This window comes from Engystomops pustulosus, chromosome 4 (assembly GCF_040894005.1).
Source record: "Engystomops pustulosus chromosome 4, aEngPut4.maternal, whole genome shotgun sequence".
Classification (NCBI taxonomy): Eukaryota; Metazoa; Chordata; class Amphibia; order Anura; family Leptodactylidae; genus Engystomops; species Engystomops pustulosus.
Window position 1 is genome coordinate 185,590,816 of NC_092414.1, and position 16,270 is coordinate 185,607,085.

At 42.7% G+C, this 16,270-nt stretch overlaps 1 protein-coding gene across 2 annotated transcripts; it reads right to left on the bottom strand.

Annotated features, from left to right (window-relative positions):
• Positions 1-6,576: 6,576 nt before the first annotated feature.
• Positions 6,577-14,487, bottom strand: LOC140127789 (gastrokine-1-like). 2 transcript variants are annotated; one of them, XM_072148880.1, is made up of 6 exons: positions 14,376-14,487; positions 14,219-14,266; positions 13,216-13,353; positions 12,460-12,567; positions 10,506-10,635; positions 6,577-6,747 (listed from the first exon to the last, which is right to left on the bottom strand). In XM_072148880.1, the coding sequence occupies exons 1-6, from the start codon at positions 14,385-14,387 to the stop codon at positions 6,674-6,676; spliced, it is 510 nt and encodes a 169-aa protein (XP_072004981.1). In that variant the 5' UTR covers positions 14,388-14,487; the 3' UTR covers positions 6,577-6,673. The 2 variants fall into 2 exon arrangements, with proteins under 2 accessions (XP_072004981.1, XP_072004980.1); XM_072148879.1 differs by lacking the exon at positions 6,577-6,747 and adding an exon at positions 6,853-7,041.
• Positions 14,488-16,270: the final 1,783 nt, after the last annotated feature.

Genomic DNA, 16,270 nt, shown 5'->3' on the forward strand with positions numbered 1-16,270 from the left:
ACTGGGGGGGGCTGCAGGCTATATACTACAGGGCCTGGCAGGCTATATACTACAGGCGTTTGCAGGCTAGATATTACATGGGGGCTGGAAGGCTATATACTACAGGGGCTGGCAGCCTATATACTACAGGGGCTGGAAGGCTATATACTACAGGGGGCTGGCAGGCTATATACTGGGAGGGGGGCTTCCAGCTATATCCTACAGGGGCTGGCAGGCTATATACTACAGGAGCTGGCAGGCTATATACTGCAGGGGGCAGGCAGGCTATATACTAAAGGGGGCGGGCAGGATATAAACTACAGAAGCTGGCAGGCTATATACTACAGGGGGCTGGCAGGCTATATACTACAGGGGGTGGCAGGCTATATACTACAGGGGGCTGGCTGGCTATATACTGGGGGTCGGGCTGCAGGCTATATACTACAGGGGCTGGCAGGCTATACACTACAGGAGCTGTCAGGCTATATACTACAGGGGGCTGTCAGGCTATATACTGAAGAGGCTGGCAGGCTATATACTACAGGGGCTGGCAGGCTATATACTACAGGAGCTGGCAGGCTATATACTACAGGAGACTGGCAGGCTATATACTACAGGGGGCTGGCAGGCTATATGCTACAGGGGATGGCAGGCTATATACTACAGGGGGCTGGCAGGCTATATACTGGGGGGGCTGCAGGCTATATACCACAGGGGCTGGCAGGCTATATACTACAGGAGCTGGCAGGCTATATACTACAGGGGGCTGGCAGGCTTTATACTACAGGTGGCTGGAAGCCTATATACTACAGGGGGCTGGCAGGCTACATACTACAGGGGGCTGGCAGGCTGCATATACTGGGGGGGCTGCAGGCTATATACTACAGGAGCTGGCAGGCTATATACTACAGGAACTGGCAGGCTATATACTGCAGGGGGCTGGCAGGCTATATACTACAAGGGGCCGACAAGCTATAAACTACAGGAGCTGGCAGTCTATATACTACAGGGGGCTGGCAGGCTATATACTACAGGGGGCTGGCAGGCTATTTACTACACGGGGCTGGCAGGCTTTATACAGGGAGGGCTGCAGGCTATATACTACAGGGGCTGGCAGTCTATACACTACAGGAGCTGGCAGGCTATATACTACAGGGGGCTGGTAGGCAATATACTACACAGGGCTGCCAGGCTATATACTGCAGGGGCTGGGCAGGCTATATAACTCAGGGGCTGGGCGGGCTATATAATAAAGGGGGCTGGCATGCTATATATTACAGAGCCTGGATGGCTATATACTACAGGGGCTGGCTGGCTATATACTACAGGGGGTGTCAGTCTATATACTATAGGGGGCTGTCAGGCTAGATACTACAGGGGCTGCAGGCTATATACTGAGGGACTGGCTATATACTAGAGAGGCTGGCATGTTATATACTAGAGGGACTGCAGGCTATGTACTGGGGGAGCTGCGGGCTATATACTACGGGGGGCTGGCAGGCTATACACTTCAGGGGGTGGCAGGCTATATACTACAGGGGCTGACAGGCTATATCCTACAGGGGCTGCAGGCTATATACTGGGGGCTGGCTGGCTATATACTAGAGGGGCTGGCAGGTTATATACTAGAGGTGCTGCAGGCTATATACTAGATGGGGGCTGGCAGGCTATATACTACAGGGGCTGGCTATATACTACAGGAGCAGGCGGGCTATATACTACAGAAGCTAGCAGGCTATATACTGCGGGTGGCTGGCAGGCTATATACTACAGGGGGCTGGCGGGCTAAATAATACAGGGGCTGGATGGCTAGATACTACAGGGGCTGGCAGGCTATATTCTACAGGGGCTGGCAGGCTATATACTGCAGGGGGCTGGCAGGCTATATACTACAGGGGCTGGCAGGCTATATACTACTGGAGCTGGCAGGCCATATACTACAGGAGCTGGCATGCTATATATACTGGGGGAAGGGCTGGCAGGCTATATACTACAGGGGCTGGCAGGCTATATACTACAGGAGCTGGCAGGCTATATACTACAGGGGGCTGGCAGGCTATATACTGGGGGGCAGGCAGGCTATATACTACAGGGGCTGGCAGGCTATATACTTCAGGAGCTAGCAGGCTATATACTAGAGGAGCTTGCAGGCTATATACTACAGGGGGTTGGCAGGCTATATACTACAGGGGGCTGGCAGGATATGTACTGGGGGGGCTGGCAGGCTATATACTGGGGGGGGCAGGCAGGCTATATACTTCAGGAGCTGGCAGCCTATATACTACAGGGGGCTAGCAGGCTATATACTACAGGGGGCTGGCAGGCTATATACTGGGGGGGGGGCTGCAGGCTATATACTGTGGGGGCTGGCAGGCTATATACTACAGGAGCTGGCAGGCCATATACTACAGGGGGCTGGCAGGCTATATACTACAGGGGCTGTCTGGCTATATACTACAGGGGCTGGCTGGCTAAATACTACAGGGGCTGACAGGCTATATATACTACAGGGGCTGGCAGGCTATATACTGCAGGGGGATGGCAGGCTATATACTACAGGGGGATGGCAGGCTTTATACTACAGGGGGCTGGCAGGCTATATACTACAGGAGCTGACAGGCTATATACTACAAGGGCTGGCAGGCTATATATTACAGGGGCTGGAAGGCTATATACTACAGGGACTGGCAGGCTATATACTGCAGGGGGCTAGAAGGCTATATACTACAGGGGGTCTGGCAGGCTATATACTACAGGGGCTGGGCAGGCTATATAATTCAGGGGCTGGGCCGGCTTTATACTAAAGGGGACTGGCATGCTATATACTAACAGGGGCTGGCAGGCTATATACTACAGGAGGTGGCAGGCTAAATACTACAGGGGCTGGCAGGCTATACACTACAAGGGGCTTGCAGGCTATATACTACCGGGGCTGGCTGGCTATATACTACAGGGGGCTGTCAGACTATGTATTACAGGGGCTTCAGACTATATACGGGGGTCTGCAGGCTATATACTACAGGGGCTGGCAGGTTATAAACTAGAGGGGCTGGCAGGCTATATACTACAGGGCCTGTCAGGCTATATACCACAAGGGCTGGGCAAACTATATACTAAAGGGGGCTGGCGGGCTATACATTACAAGGGCTAGCAGGCTATGTACTACAAGGGCTGGCAGGCTATACACTACAGGGGTGTGGTAGGCTGTATACGTCAGGGAGCTGGCAGGCTGTATACTACAGGGAGTTGACAGGCTATACACTATGGGCGGCTGAAATGCTATATACTACAAGGGGCTTGCAGGCTATGCACTACAGAGGCTGTCTGGCTATGTACTACAGGGGCTGGTAGGAAATATACTACAGGGGGCTGGTGCCTACATACTACAGGGGCTGGCAGGTTATATACCATGGGGGCTGACAGGCTATACACTCCAGGGGCCGGCAGGCCATGTACTACAGGGACCGGCAGGCTATATACTACAGGGGGCTGGCAGACTATATACTACAGGGGGTTGGCAGGATATACACCAGGGGTCTGGCAGGCTATATACCGGGGGACTGGCAGGCTATATACTGAAGGGGCTGGCAGGTTATATACTACAGGGGGATGGCAGGCTATATACTACAAGGGTCTGGCAGGCTATATACTGGGAGGCTGGCAGGCTATATACTACAAGGGCTAGCTGGCTATATACTACACGGGCAGCCAGGCTATATACTGGAGGACTATGATCAATGTATTTCCCTCCCTTTGCTTATACTCAATTCAATAGGTTTTTCCATTTTTTTGTGTTAAAATGAGGGGTCTCTTACACTTATACTTGAGTATATACTGTAATTTAAATGTTTTGCTTTGTGTACACAGCTCTCCTTCAGAACCTTATGTTTCCATACAGTAGTAACAGACTACAAAAAACTCCATAGTTATTTAGTTTTGTAATATCTGATTGACCTAATGCAAATGTCAGCTGCACAGTTTTCATCTCATCATATTGTGGACCTGGAATATGTTAATAATATTTTCTGGAAAGAGAGAAAATTTAATTTTTTTCCATACAACTTATTTGAAGTGAAAATAACATTTTTGATCTAGTGCCTGGCGTCTGACTATGTGGCTCCAAATACTAAGAAAAATGTATAATTATGTAATGCAGACACGCGTACTTATTTATGTTGAGAATTTTGATTTGTTTCCATATATTATGGTTACTACACATGGACTTGATTGCAGTCAAATTTTGCAAATATGACCAAGAAGATTTTATAAATTTGGGTTTGAAGGTAAACATTTTGCTAATTTTTTAACCACTGCTGAATAAACTGAAAGTAAATATTTGGCTTTTTAAGAAACGGTAGTACGACTATGAGGAGTCCCATACTAGAAAAAACTGCCAAGTCTGTCTTTGGGCTACATGCCATATTGCATCTAAGGTTCCTTTCTAGAACTGTCTCTGTCTCTACATCACAGACTTTCAAGAAGCCTAGTGAAATGAAGTGGGATAAAAGCTAGATCTGTAGGTCGTTTTCCAAAAGCAATAGACTCCCAAAAGTGGTCAGCACTATTGCAATGTTATTACACCTTGTTTGTACAGTGTAGGGAACTGGTTAGGCTAGATGAGAGGTCATGGATATAGTTCAGGAGGGAATGAAAGGGGTTTGTCCATAAAAGAAAGTTCTCAAATTATAACCCCCGAAGAGATCATTTTTAACTCCTTACTTTACAATTTTACTCAGTTTTATTGATGTTTTAGCTCCGACTTCTGTTGGACTTTGCATGTTAAATCTGCTGCACGGTCCAACTGAGCACCGAAACGCCCCCTCCAGTACAGAAGTTTGTGTCATTGATGAATAGTGCAGCCGCGCCACAAAACAGTTGCATGCGACACAAATGTGGTGCAGAAACTTCTTAACTAACCCAGTGATGGTTAGTGTAAAAATGTGGGGTCTTTCTAAGCAGTCACATTATGATCCCTGTGTGCTGAGAATGTGCTTAGATGATCATGGTTCTGGGTTTATCTACACTTTCATTTAGCTTCTGAACATTCACTAGTATCTGAGAAAAAGAGAGATGAGACCGATCGGAGATGAGATCCATGAGAGAGATATTACACACAATGACACTCTGTGAACTCAGCTATAACACACACTGTCAGCTGTACTACATGCCTCTTTTCCCTGCTATAAAGATCTTATCTTCTGTACAGCAGGACTGATAGAGACAGGTTAGACTTATATCTGTGAAATGCTGTATTTTTGTTAATAACAGTGAATTAGAGAATGTGTTAGTTTGTTTTCCTGAGTATATTTAAGAAACTTGTCTTCATGGAAATATCCCTTTAATTCTCTGTAGGTATTCGATGAAGGCAAAGGGCTGAGCCTTAAACTTGTTACACTAGTAATAAAGAATGGATTTCTTCTGCACCCCACCCCTTTCCATCTCTTAGATGTGCCATATACTACAGGGGGCTGGCTGGCTATATACTACAGAGGGCTACAGGCTATATACTATCGGGTCTGGCAGGCTATATACTATAGGGGCTGGCATGCTATATACTGGATGAAGGCCCACCAGAGAAAATCAATCTGGGGCCCCACTCTTCATTATCCCCAAGGAAATATACTCTAGCAGCCTTCAAATTGTGTTGTTTTCTGATGGACCTCTGGGGTTCAGTATTGGGTTAAGCCAGGGCCCACCGGATCCTCTGGTATTCTGGTGGGCCAGTCCGACATTGGCTGGCAGGCTATATACTGGGGGGCAGGCAGGCTATATACTACTGGGGGCTTGCAGGTTATGTACTGGAGGGGCTGTGACCAATGCTTTTCCAACCCTCTCAGAGATTATTATTGTAATTATTTAGACAATTATTATTATTATTATTATTATTATTATTATTATGATAATAATAGTCTCCATAATAATAAAAATAATAACATTTATAATAATAATAATTGTCTCAATAATTACAATAATAATCTCTGAGAAGATCTCTCTCTATATATCAGTGCATTAAGTCTGTGTAACAGTAACAGGTAACAGCTCATAGCTTAGTGGATAGAGGCTCTGTGTCTCTATGGTAGAGGGCTTGGGTTTGAATACTGGGCTGGGCAAAAGTTTATTTAATTGAACCTTGTGTCTGGGGGAACCATAGGAGATGTGGAGACCCATATATGGACAGATGGTGATCTCTCCATGATGACGTGGTCCCTGCTCTGCGCTAACCCGACACATCACTCTAAAGGATTCCCTGCCTGATGTCTGTAGAAGCCATTCAATATCGCAGGTTCAGGCTTTGAAAGTGTTTACTAGGTGGGACACAGAGCCAGGAGAACCCCAGGGAGTGCGAGACTGGAGGGAATAGCCGTGACAATCTCCCAGCTGCCCGTGACCGTGGGGCAGAGGTAAAAAAATGTGACTGTCCCGGGCAATCCGGGACGTTTGGGAGCTATGTGTAATTGTACTTGGTTTACAATCCTTCATCTTGGTGGTGGATGTCCTTTAAATATGTACTATGTCGGGGCCTTTACCAGATTTTGTACCCTGGGCACCCACCAACCTTAATCCGGCGCTGATTGATGCAGATAGCCAGAGACATGATCCCCTGAGTAAATAGATTTATTGCAGTTATTTGGTTATTGATTGAGTCTCTGGGTGACTTGTGAATCCATTTCAATGTGACTTAAGAAAATTCATCTTAAAAACAGATGTTGATACCCAAAATGGTGATGGTGCTGGAGCTGCAGCAGGCGGCGTAGCCTCTGGCAGAACCTGAAAAGGGACGTCTGTTAGATGACATTCTAGACAAAAGCTTTCCGCAGCTCATCTGCATCTACTACTGTCTATCTACATACATAAAAAGACACAAGCAGCCAATAGCCTCAGATAAAATTTTATTAGATGAGATTTAGGGAATATTGAAAGGATCCACAATAAGAATTAGATTCCATATGTGTCCATTCAGTGGGAAGGGATGGTGTGTACTGGCATCTTAAAAACAGAAGTTGATTCCCAAAATTGTGATAATGCTGTTGGATTTGCAGTAGGCAAACTCTCCTTGGACATCTGAAAAGACATTCTTGTTATAGCTCTAACAGTCATGTAATGTTAAGTACTAAAATCCCTAGGAAACAGAATCTGGGGTGAACAAAGGAATGGAGAATTTCTGCAGAACTAAAAGATTAGGTGAGGGGTGGCTTTGATGGATCAGTTCTGGTGCAATGGTGCTACAAGCCACAGTTGTAGACCTTTTAGGTTTTGAAAGTTTTCAAAACTCCCATTCAGTCCTATGTCTATAAAAATGTAATAAACACATAATTCCCTATTAGGTGTTAAAGGTGTTTTCCATGAATATGGAAAACCTAACAGGGGCTAACTTGACTCCCAGTTTCAATATCGCCATGGATATTTTTGGTTTGGGCCCTGTGCCCAACTAGAAACTCCTGGGTACGGGAGACACACTTCACTCAATGGCTGGCCTCTTCGGACATGGATTGTCACTGCCGTTTTCCAGAGGACTTTCCTTCCTGTTTTGTCCTCGGTCAGAGGAGGTCATTGGATGAAGTGACCCACCACAACTTCTGGTCGGACACCGGGCCCCAAATGGTAAGTACTGAAGTGATGCAGAATCTGTGGTTTTTATTCTTACCCACCCCCTGGTATTTGCAATGTTCATGGAAAACCACTTTAAATCCTGATTCCAGCTACCCAATGTTATAAAGCAGAGGAGTAGGATGATGTCCAGTAGACATACAGGGTCTACTGGAAAATGTTGTATTGTAACAACTAGAAAGATCAAAGGGAACCTGTCCTCAGAAACTGTCCTAATAAACTACTACCAGTATGGTGTCTAGCAGATTTACACCTTACAGCTCGTGTTTCTTTCATAGCCCAGCATGGTTCCATCACACAGAAAATCAACTTTAAGGTGAAATGGAAAGTGGTTGTATGAAGTGAAGAAGGAGGAGCGTTAACACTGAGGTCAAACTCTCACCGCCTCAGGATACCTCCTCCTGTGACTAACATCATGCACCAGACTTCAGGAGATCTGATTAACAATATCTCAGGGTGCAGGACCATCAATTACAGTGAAGGCGGGATTCTGAGACAGGGAAAGCTTGAATTCAATGTTAAACTCTCCACCTCCTTGACTTTAAACAACAAATCTACACCTCACTTCAAAGTTGATTTTCTGGATGATGTTACCACACTGGGTCATGAAAGAACCATGATCTGGAAGGTGTTCTGCTGCTTGACAACATACTGCTAGTGGTTTATAAGGTATATTTCTGCTGACAGGTTCCCTTTAAATATCAAGACTTTACAAAACAATATTGGAACAGGCTGTATGGGTGCAAACAAACAAAATAGAAGGGCTCCAATTGGGGTTTCTGTCCTTACATTATCTGTACGTCATAATTTGATGATTTAATTAGCATATTAATATTATAAATAACAGTTTCTATTCTGCTCTATTATTGATAACTTCCTCTCTATCCCTTTAAGAGCTGGACCCAGAGATAAGCCTGGACTTATCTCTTTCCACCTGACACAGTCCAAATCTCCAACATATCTCCCCCTGAGCCTGCATCTGCCATGTACCTAAATCCGCTTACTCTATTCTATCTCTTCTACACCCAATGAGAACTTAAATTGTGATAGAAAGTAAATACAATATAATGCTCAGTTTACATCTGTGTCAGATACACTTTCAGGAGCCTCTTTACTGATTCTACCAAAAATCACTGGCAAAAGAATGCCAACAGGTAGAATTTTTTTCTTCTTCTACAATGAAGGACATTTGAGCTTAAAGGGAACCTACCCCCACATATCTACCTATAAAGTTAGATAGGGTGGTAGGTGGACCTATAGGACGTGAGGATAGCCCTTTTAAGGGCTAATCCTCACGTCTCTGCAATCTTAAGCAAACTTTTATTAAGTACATATGTAAATCTTCGTATGCGGCTACTGGGGTGTGGAGTAGCCGGAGCTGAGGCCACACGTCGCGGCTATTCCACCCCCTGGTAGCCTTTTTGTTACGCCTACCAAAATCTTCGGTGCAGCTGCGCGCCCTCGTCCGATGATTCTTCCGTCTGCAGAAGCTGCGTGCCGAAGATTTTGGTAGGCGGAACAAAAAGGCTACCGAGGCGTGGAGTAGCCGCGACATGTGGCCTCAGCTCTGGCTACTCCATGCCCCAGTAGCCGCGTACGGAAATTTACATATATCCTCCCGTCCTATAGGTCCACCGACCACCCTATCTACCTTTATGGGTAGATATGTGGTGGTAGGTTCCCATTAAGTAAATTCTTTGGGGTTTTATGGGAACATTATTGTCAACATAGTGTCATGGGCACAACTGCAACTGTAGAAGCAGCAGAATGTCAGGACTTCCCCATGTGATCTGCAGCTGCTGGGCCCTAGGATGAGAACACTGCCTGACTGTGAGCATGTAAGTGTGTATGAGTGTATAAATGTATGGATGTGTATAAGAGATGTGTATATGCCGTATGTGTGTATATGGTTTATGTGTGTGTATATGGTGTATGTGTGTCTATGTGATATGTATATTATCTATATGTGTGTTTATATGGCATATGGTGTGTGTATGCTGTATGTGTGTGTTAGATGCATCTACTGTATGTGTGTTTATATGCTCTATATCTGTATATGACACTGTATGTATATATGGTATATATTATATATACTGTATGTATGTTTATGTTAAATGCGTGCATATGGTGTGTATATACTGTATGTGCAATAATATCATGTATATATACTATAAGTCCATGTATAAGATGTGCATATACTGTATGTGTACATACTGTATGTATAAATGTAAATATGTATAAAGTGTATACATTCATGAGTGTATAACTGTGTGTATGAGTGTATAAATGGGTGTATGAGTGTATAAATGTGTGTATGAGTGTATAATGTGTGTATGAGTGTATAAATGTGTGTATGAGCGTATAATGTGTGTATGAGTGTATATATATATATATATGTGTGTATGAGTGTATACATGTGTGTATGAGTGTATAATGTGTGTATGAGTGTATAAATGTGTGTATGAGTGTATACATGTGTATATGAGTGTATATATGTGTATGAGTGTATAACATGTGTATGAATGTATAAATGTGTGTATGAGCGTATAATGTGTGTATGAGTGTATAATGTGTGTATGAATATATATATATATATATATATATATATATATAATATATATATATATATATATATATATATATATATATATGTGTGTGTGTGTGTGTGTGTGTGTGTGTATGAGCATATAATGTGTGTGATTGTATAAACATGTGTGAGTTACAATAATGCAATAATGTATATTTTTCTAAGGGGAAGGGGGGCCCCATGCAGAAGTCTGCTGTGGGGTCCAGCTTCTCCTAGTTACATCTCTGCATAGTAAACATATTCTAAAACTTGGAGGATAACTATGAAGTCTAAATTTCTGTACTGTTCTAGAGTGCCTACTAGTCCAAGGTAGTAGAAGCAAGATACTTACTGGGCATCTCCTGGGCAGTGTAGGCTGGCATGCCTTTGCACAGGGATTCAATGTGCTGGCCATACTCTCCAATGTTCACAATGGGGGTCTGGTTGATGTTGTAGGTCACCAGCTGGGTGGTGGGTGGTACCTAAAATGGAATATAGAAATATTACAAATTTTAAAAAAAAGTACACGACTAAAAAACTTGTAAGACTATAAAAAATGTCATCAAGACCTTATGCAGTAATGTTATTCCCAAATAATTGCCGAATGAACACAATGTTAGGATTAGAGATGAGCGAGCACTAAAATGCTCGGGTGCTCGTTATTCGAGACGAACTTTTCCAGATGCTCGGGTGCTCGTCTCGAATAATGAGCCCCATTGAAGTCAATGGGAGACCCGAGCATTTTTTTGCTAAAACAGAACAGTAAAAGAACAGTGCATAATAAAATATTCCAGATGTTTCCTGATGTTTTGCTTGTTAGAACACATTGAAATAACACTATTCTTCACTTTGCAGGTGTGCGCGCGTGTCTCCCGCTAGGTTCGGAACATCTGGAATGTGAAGAATAGTGTTCTTTCAATGTGTTCTGCACTTAAATGGTCCTGTATTCACTGTTTTTAATGTTTTAATTCTATTCTTCACTTTGCAGATGTGCGCGCGTATCTCCGAACCTATCGGGAGACACGCGCGCACATCTGCAATGTGAAGAATAGAATTAAAACATTAAAAACAGTGAATACAGGACCATTTAAGTGCAGAACACATTGAAAGAACACTATTCTTCACATTCCAGATGTTCCGAACCTAGCGGGAGACACGCGCGCACCCCTGGAAAGTGAAGAATAGTGTTATTTCAATGTGTTCTAACAAGCAAAACATCAGGAAACATCTGGAATATTTTATTAAACAACAAAAACACTGTTTTTCACTTAATTTAATGCTCGATCTCGAGCAGGGGAAATACTCGTCCGAGTAACGAGCCGGTCCGAGTATGCTAATACTCGACCGAGCAGTATACTTGGACGAGTATACTCGCTCATCTCTAGTTAGGTTCAATGTAATTATGACTCTTGCAAATTTACATCAGACTCTAGAGACACCTAGTGGACATTGTAATGTACTGCAAGCACTATGTTGCAAATCACTTTTACCAATGTAAAGTGATTTATTTGCCTCTCTACACTTGTTAGTATCTCTATTTATAGTTTTTTTTATGTGTTTTTCTTCTTTCCACTGCATTTACAATATTCTTTCTATGTTAGGTATAATTCTTACAGCATGAAATTGAATCTTTTTGGCAAAGACATAGTCACGTTTGCCAGTTGTAAGATTGAATACTTTATGGCATAGCCTGGATTAAATGTGAAACTTAGAAGATGTTTATATATCAATTTGGCCATTTCTCCTACCACCGCAGTCTCGGGCTAAGAGGATATGTAATTGTAAGTAGATCAAGGGCGTCATAAAGTGTGAGCACATGTCAATGTTTTCTGCCAGTATAAGTCACCCGATCTCCAGCAATGGGGAAATTGATGCCCCTGCTTTTTTTGTCAGCTCTTGGCACAATTGGCACATTGGCATCTATTGGTGATTATTTCTTCATAGCTGGGAGCCCATGGCTATAAAAACCAGTCTTAGCTATTAAACCTGATGGATGTGTATGAGAGTCAGGTTTCCTAAAAAAAGGCTCAGTCTCTATGAGATGGAAATAGTTGAGTAGTCAAACATTTCTACCACTAAGTTTTAGGGAATGTTCACACAGTTTCATCATGCTGATTTCGGTATGGAAAATATTTCAGAACCAGCATGGAAAGAAATCCTGAAATCTCTATCTCATAGTATTTAATAGGAAGCAGTAATGGATGTTTGCAGCCAACAATTCTGTGGATGTGTGTGATCACTGCAACCAGTAGAAAGTTTATTTGAAAACTTTTTGTCCTAGTCTCAACATATTGAGATGATTTTACCTTCTTGGTCTTGGCGATGACGCTGAGCTGCTCCAGAGTGGGGTAACTTGGCTTAATCTTGGTGACCACACAGATCTTCTTGTTGTACAGTCTTGTTGCAGCATATCCCTATGGTGTAAAGGGATGAATGTTAGGTGGAAGAAGAGGACATAGTTATATTCAACGGTTGGGGACCAAGGATCCCACTCCAGCTTAGCACATTAGGATGCAGGGGCTCACAAGGGTGCAGGGCATTTCCATTTTAAGGGACATCTACCACCAAAACCACCAAAATGGCTTTTAAAATTATGGAAATTATGGCTCTGGGCTCCATAGGTGTTAATTGAGGGTAATGCCCCTCAGGGTCATTTACATAATTTTAATAATTTAATCATTTAATTTAATAATTCCTAAAAATAAGGGGATAAGAAGCTTAAAGAAGATCAGTTCCTGACAGAAAGTCGGTATGTCAGTGTGCTTGGTTTACAATCCTTCACCCTGGTGGTAGATGTCCTTTAAGGTAATATTGGCAACTTTATATGACTATGTGTAGACTGATACCTGATAAAGGATATCAAGTGTTTGCTGTTACATAAAGTTATCTTTCTTTTTGCATTAATGCAGTTCAACTACCTGTTAATCCGGGACAACTCCTAACTTTTCCTTTACCTCACTTTCTGACTTAAAAAGATAAAAACGAAGGGAGTCCTTTCGTTTTTAACTTTTGAAGCCCTTTGTATGCCTTAAAGGGATACAAAGCATTTGCAAATGACTGACCTTGGCAAAATCACAGATGTTGTCCCAGGAGTTCCAGCCATTCATATTGTTGATGTTGGCCACATTGTCCTGGTTGTTGATGTTCACTTGCTGGTTGACGCTGCCACCATCGTTACCTGAATTATTAATGTTGATGTTCTGTTCAAAAATAACATAGAACTGTTAATTAATTAGAAACCTGGGGTAAATTAAAAAATATTACCCTTGCAAATACAAACACTATATATGAGGATCAGACTGCCTGCATAATGTTACCCTCCACCGTAACCTTACCCGGATTGTCCCCCTTTAACCCATGATAATGAAACACAAACCAGATCTTTAATGTTTAAATTGTGGCGACTGGAGTCGGCCACAGCTTTTATTAGAAATAATAAAATATAAACGTCTACTCGTAGAATAGCAACTTTGTACACTTCAAGAATTAAATCTGGGCGCCTGTATACCGGCCTACTTAAAGGTCATGTAGGTACAAACCCACTTAGAAACTGACAGCTGTGACACTAGCAAGCCAAACAACACTGAGGCTGGGAAGATTTCCGGCAAAGAGGTTAGGTGACGCCACCAGCCCCCCTTTTGTTACCTATACCCCACCCCTAGCCCACCTACCCTGCCCCAGGTCACGTAGCCCACATCGCCCAGCACCCTTTTGTTTCTATCTAAAAGGTGCAAAACCTTTCGCCTTACCACTAAGGGGCTACAGCAAAATCCTGCAGGCAGTCATTGGCCCAATGGCTAGACGCCTACGGGTTATCAAGACTTGTAAATTTCTAAATTTCTTTTTAGAGGAGAGTTGTGACCACCTTACAATTCAGACAGTCAGCCAATTCTCTAAAAATCACTGTAAAATAACATATCCCAAATTTAAAACCTTTAAAACCTAAACTGAAGAACTACAAATGCCAGCCATATTCCCTGCTGACCATACAGATCTATATCTTCCTCTATCTCGGACTATATGATAAAACTAACCCAAAGCCAAAGCAGTCATCCAGTTACTTACATCATTTGCTAGAGCTTGAGTCAGGAAGACCCCAAGGACGGTAGCGATCTAAACATAGGAACATATAGAATTGTTATCATATATTCTACAATAAAAGCTTTCACTATACAAATAATATTCTTATACATTCTATACATAATAAATGTATTCTTCTCACCAGGAATTTCATGGTGGGTTTGTATCTGGTGAGGAGAGATTGCAGCTGTAAAGTGTAACCCCATTCAGTTTATATATTTTATATACAAGAGACGTATTTGCCTAAGGACTGGCATCAGATTCCTTGTTTGTTCTGAGCTGAGTTCACTCTCACTATCTGAGCTGATATGTTTAATGGAAGGATCAAGATAACACGACACAAGGCTCTGCCCAGTTCTATGTGCCGTTCTCATTAAAAATGACTTATACAGAAGCTGACTGATACCAGTTGGTTTGTGCTCTACAGAATTACTTGATCCTCGGCTATATGCTGAAGGTGGAGCGCAGTAATAAGGCGTCAATTAAAGCCAATGTGCCAAGTATTGGTGCAGGTAATAATGATTAGGAAATCGTCATCTATTCCAGATACAATGATGAAGGATTTTGGTGAAAAAATCTCTGACGTGTCGTTCAAAGAAAAAGTACAAATTAAAAAGTTAAAATTATTAAATAGCTAAATAATTAAAAAATAATTTAAATTCAGGTTGTTCGGACATCTAGACTATTTGATTTTTATATATATACAAAAGTGAGGCCCCAAAATGAAACTATTTTATGAACAGTCACAGTCAGTAAGAGGCTCCTTTATCCCTGCACAATAATAACACTTTATAGTTACACACAATAGTAGGTAAGTATCTGTAATATGGGACTGTAGGAGAATGTTATAGGAGAGAGATAGATGATAGGGAGATGGATGATAGAAGATGAATATGAAAGATGATACAGATTTATAGATGCAGAAATATTAAGTAGATTATAGATAGATAGATAGATAGATGAGCGAAAGAAGAGCGATAGATAGAAAGAGATGATAGATAGATAAATAGATAGATAGATAGATAATGAGCATCTTCAACCAAGAGGTATCAAATGTGAGACATCTTCGTTCCTCCTCCACCTCCGATACTCTGTTAAGTCATTTTCTGTAAGAAACAATTAGAAAACCCATAAAGAAGGCAGGCTTATCTATTGTACAGAGACAGGCTGCCCCGTGATGTCATGTAAAGTGGCATAGGACAAAGGTGACACATTGTCCAAACCTGCCTGGAAATTGCCCATGAAATTAAAATATGATGTGAAGGGATAAATCTCAAGATTATGCTTAATAGGTTGCTTAAGTGCACAAAATACATTTATTATCCTTTCATCATGTGATCATGTAACTATCTACAACTACTGTGAAATTGCTCTGCTTCAAAGATGGCGTCTGTGTCTGAAGATTACTCCTAAAGATGGCGTCTGTGTCTGAAAACTACTCCCAAAGATGGCGTCTGTGTCTGAAGACTACTCCCAAAGATGGCGTCTGTGTCTGAAGACTACTCCCAAAGATGGGGTCTGTGTCTGAAGACTACTCCCAAAGATGGCGTCTGTGTCTGAAGACTACTCCTAAAGACGGCATCTGTGTCTGAGGATTACTCCCAAAGATGGCATCTGTGTCTGAAGACTACTCCCAAAGATGGCGTCTGTGTCTGAAGACTACTCCCAAAGATGGCATCTGTGTCTGAAGATTACTCCCAAAGATGGGGTCTGTGTCTGAAGACTACTCCCAAAGATGGCGTTTGTGTCTGAAGACTACTCCCAAAGATGGCATCAGTGTCTGAAGATTACTCCCAAAGATGGCGTCTGTGTCTGAAGACTGCACCCAAAGATGGCGTTTGTGTCTGAAGACTACTCCCAAAGATGGGGTCTGTGTCTGAAGACTACTCCCAAAGATGGCGTCTGTGTACTAAGAATATCCCCAAAGATGGGGTCTGTGTCTGAAGATTACTCCCAAAGATGGCGTCTGTGTCTAAAGACTACACCCAAAGATGGGGTCTGTGTCTGATGGCTACTCCCAAAGATGGCGTCTGTGTC

What these genes read in the sequence shown, in the direction of transcription:
- LOC140127789 (XM_072148880.1), bottom strand. An exon ending in CTCAAGCTCTAGCAAATGAT is followed by an intron (nt 13,354 to 14,218) that starts GTAAGTAACTGG and finishes ATTTTTGAACAG; the next exon opens with AACATCAACATTAATAATTC. An exon ending in TCATCGCCAAGACCAAGAAG is followed by an intron (nt 10,636 to 12,459) that starts GTAAAATCATCT and finishes ATTCCATTTTAG; the next exon opens with GTACCACCCACCACCCAGCT.